The following is a 3,326-nucleotide window of genomic DNA, read 5'->3' as shown; positions in this document are numbered from 1 at the left end:
CGAAAGCAGGGTTAGGTCAGGCCCTGTCGCCCACCTGCCCTCGCCTTGGCCAGCAGCCAGGCGGGTTTAAGGTTTTTACCTTCCTGGTAAGTGAGTCCTGCCCTCTCTTACCTCCGTGGGTGGGAGCCGAGCCCAGTGGGGCCGGGAAGGAAGGGAAACACTGGTCCCTGGGAGACGGAGGCGGCTCCCTAGCCCCGGGTCAGCTGCCGTTGGGAGAGGGCAGACGCCGGAGAATGGGAACCAGGCAGACAAGCAAAGTAGAAAAACAATGTACAATTATCAAATATACATCTAGGTGTGATACAGTCGGCTTCAAAACGATCCAGCAGGTGCCTGGGCCGACGCGGAGGCCTGGCGGCTGCGTCACCCTGGTCTCAGTGCAAGTCTGTGTGTGTCCCGGTGCGGCTCGGGCTCCGGGGTGGGGAGGGGGATGCGAGCGAGGTTCCCGGCGCGGACAGGACCAGGCTGGGACGGGTCTGAAGATGCGAGTGGTAACGGAGAAGTCTTTGGGCTGCTGCCGGGGCAGGGTGACGAGGGCTGCGCGCCGTTAGCTTGATGTGGAGCCCGACGGGGCCGGGGAGAGAAGCGGCGGCAGGTGCTGAAAACAGCAATAAATAGCACAGCGGCGAGGAGGCGTGCGTGTCCGGCTGGCTCCTCCTGGGTCTTGCTCCCTGGCTGGTGGTGCTGCGAGCGCCGGATCCTGGCGGCAGAGGCATCTCCGGAGCCCCCGCGGAGGTCGGTAAGCAGCTCCCGGGGCGTTGCTGCCTCTGGCTTCCCTCATCCTTCTCTGGGCACGACCAGTGTCCTCCGCGCGGGCGCGAGGGGCCCTCTGCCCCGTGGTGTCCGGGCTCTGCTCCCAGGATGGTCGGAGGCTTTTGAGCCTGGCGCTCGCAGGCGGCGAGGGAAGGCTGTGCCGGAGCATGGCTGGCCACGGGGCAGAGCTGCCTGTGCTGCTCCCCTTCGCAGCCTGAGCTGTGTCCCCCGAGCAGCCCAGCTCATGCGGGGCGTTCGGCTTTCTGCTGCCAGCATCCGGCTCCGCAGGGGTTCGGGAGCAGCGTCCGGCCCGGAGCGACCCCGCACGCGCTGCYGCGCTCTGTCCCGCAGGTCCCGGGCTCTGCCAGCCCCGCTGCGGACACCCCTGGGGAGAGGGGACGGCCGCCAGCCCGGCTCCGCGTCCGCCGCGYGCCGTCCCTCCCCAAGCTGCCTCGGTGAAGGGGTGTCTCCGCGGGCCAGCCCTACACGGCCGCGTCCGCGGGCCGCACGACGGCGTCGGCGAGGCCGAGGTACTCGGGGTTCTCGGCCGTGGGCGTCGCGCCGGCCTCGGGGCCGCCGGCCTTGGAGGGGTCCTGGTTCCAGTAGTAGGGGTTGTCGAAGGCCTGGCTGAAGGGGCCGGGGCCGGGGGGCGCCAGGTACTCGGGGTTCTCCACGGCGTGGCCGAAGGGCCCTGCGAAGGGGTGCTTTGGTTCCTTGATGAGCCCGTTCTTGCCCTGGTGGCCCTTGGGCTTGTCCGGCGGGGACGGCGGCGCTCGGGGGTGCCGGGGAGGGGACCGGGGCTCCCCGGCCTGGTTCACGTACTCTGCRGGGACGAGGGGGCGCGTCAGGGGCYGGCCCAACGCGCGCGCGCGCGGCAGCCCCCGGAGGAGCCCTCAGCCGCCCCCTCCCACCCCTTCCTACCCGGCACGGCGGCGCAGGGGGCCAGCGGGGCGAAGCCGTCCGTTTCCAGCCCCTCGTTCTCGTTGCTCGACAGCCCCGTGGGGTCCTCGCTGTAGCGCTGCGGGGTGCTGGGCTCCCGCGCCGGCGGGCTCTGCAAGGCCGCCTTGGCCGCGGCGTCCCCCTCCAGCGCCTCCGGAGCGGGGCCCTCCGGCGCCTCCGCCAGGCTCTGGGGCGGGAAGGGGAAGGCGGCCAAGTCCTCGYTCTCTGCATCCGCCGGGCTCTCCGCGGCGCTCTGGGTGCGGGACAGGGTRCAGGGTCAGGCACGGCGCAAGGGCCGAGGCCGTTACAGGCTAAGTCCCTTCCCGGGGTCCGCAGAGGGGCTGGGCCCCCCCCCCCGGGCAGCGTGAGGGACTTTTTGCACCCAGCGTTCCCCCGGCGCGGACACGGCTGCGGCCTTGCCTGGCCCTGCTCACGCCCTTGTGCGCCAGAGGTGCCCCAGCAACGTTGGCASCGGGTTATCCAAACCCTCTGCCAGGAACACGGGCTCCGGCCGGCCTGTCCCGTCCCCGCGCCGGCGCCTGGCCCTGCCMAGCGAGGGAGCGCGTACCCGCGTGGAGGAGATGCGGCTGCGGTAGGTGGTGGCGGTCTCGGCGCTGAAGAAGCCCTGGTGAGGGACCAGGTACTCCTCGGCGTCCACCAGGTTGTCCATGTCCTCCTCCTCGAGCAGGGCCCGGTAGAAGGTGCTGTCGATGGAGCTGGGCAGCCCGATCATGTCGTTCTGGGGGGGCGAGGGAGGCAGTCRGTGCCTGCGCCCAGCCCTGAGGCACCGGTGAGGGGCAGGACCCCTGAGGACTCACATACCTGGATGACCACGAAGCGCTGGGGGTCCCGGGCCATGCGGGAGAACTCGGTGACCAGCTCCCGAAACTTGGGCCGGCACTCGGAGTCGATCATCCAGCCTAGGGCAGAACCGGGTGCCGTGAGGGCCAGGGGCACAGTGCTCCCAGGCGCTGTCCCCTCCCTGCCGGGACGAGCGTCCCCGTGGCGCCTCGTCCCTTGGCCCCGGGCCATGTCCCCCCCCTCCCCGTACATTTCACCATGATCATGTAGACGTCGATGGTGCAGATGGGCGGCTGCGGCAGCCTCTCGCCCTTCTCCAGCAGGTCRGGGATCTCCCGGGCAGGGATCCCGTCGTACGGCTTCGCCCCAAACGTCATCAGCTCCCACACGGTGACGCCTGCCAGGAGGAAGGCCGGGGGTGAGCGATGCCCTTGGCCCCCCCGATGCGCCGCCCTCGGCGCCGTGCCCAGGGCTGGGGCCGCCCCGACGTACCGTAGCTCCAGACGTCGCTCTGGTGCGTGAACCGCCGGCGGAGGATGGACTCCAGCGCCATCCACTTGATGGGGACCTGGGCGAAGAGAGAGAGGTGAGCGGGAGGTCTGGCCGTCCCCAGGGGACGCAGCCCCAGGGGCGACACGGTCCCCAGGCCCCACCTTGCCGCCGTCGGCGTGGTACTCGGTCTCGTCGATGTCGAGCAGCCGGGCCAGCCCGAAGTCGGTGATTTTGACGTGGTTGGGGCTCTTGACGAGGACGTTGCGAGCGGCCAGGTCCCGGTGCACCAGCCGCACCTCCTCCAGGTAGCTCATCCCCTGGGGGCGGCAGGCGTCAGGCTG

The 3,326-nt window shown here is 70.7% G+C and overlaps 1 protein-coding gene across 1 annotated transcript in view; it reads right to left on the bottom strand.

Annotated features, from left to right (window-relative positions):
• Positions 1–1,235: 1,235 nt before the first annotated feature.
• The window catches only part of ERBB2 (erb-b2 receptor tyrosine kinase 2), an 8,902-nt gene continuing 6,811 nt past the window's right edge, over positions 1,236–3,326 (bottom strand). The window contains exons 15-21 of the mRNA XM_026072940.1: positions 3,147–3,302; positions 2,986–3,061; positions 2,744–2,890; positions 2,515–2,612; positions 2,261–2,431; positions 1,675–1,945; positions 1,236–1,576 (exon numbers count right to left, since the gene is read on the bottom strand). Coding sequence (XP_025928725.1) covers positions 1,236–1,576; positions 1,675–1,945; positions 2,261–2,431; positions 2,515–2,612; positions 2,744–2,890; positions 2,986–3,061; positions 3,147–3,302 — 1,260 coding nt within the window. The remainder of the gene's footprint in view (positions 1,577–1,674; positions 1,946–2,260; positions 2,432–2,514; positions 2,613–2,743; positions 2,891–2,985; positions 3,062–3,146; positions 3,303–3,326) is intronic.

The sequence above is a fragment of the Apteryx rowi genome, unplaced genomic scaffold (assembly GCF_003343035.1).
Source record: "Apteryx rowi isolate R43461 unplaced genomic scaffold, aptRow1 scaffold_354, whole genome shotgun sequence".
Taxonomy (NCBI): Eukaryota; Metazoa; Chordata; class Aves; order Apterygiformes; family Apterygidae; genus Apteryx; species Apteryx rowi.
This window is presented reverse-complemented; position numbering and strand designations above follow the sequence as displayed.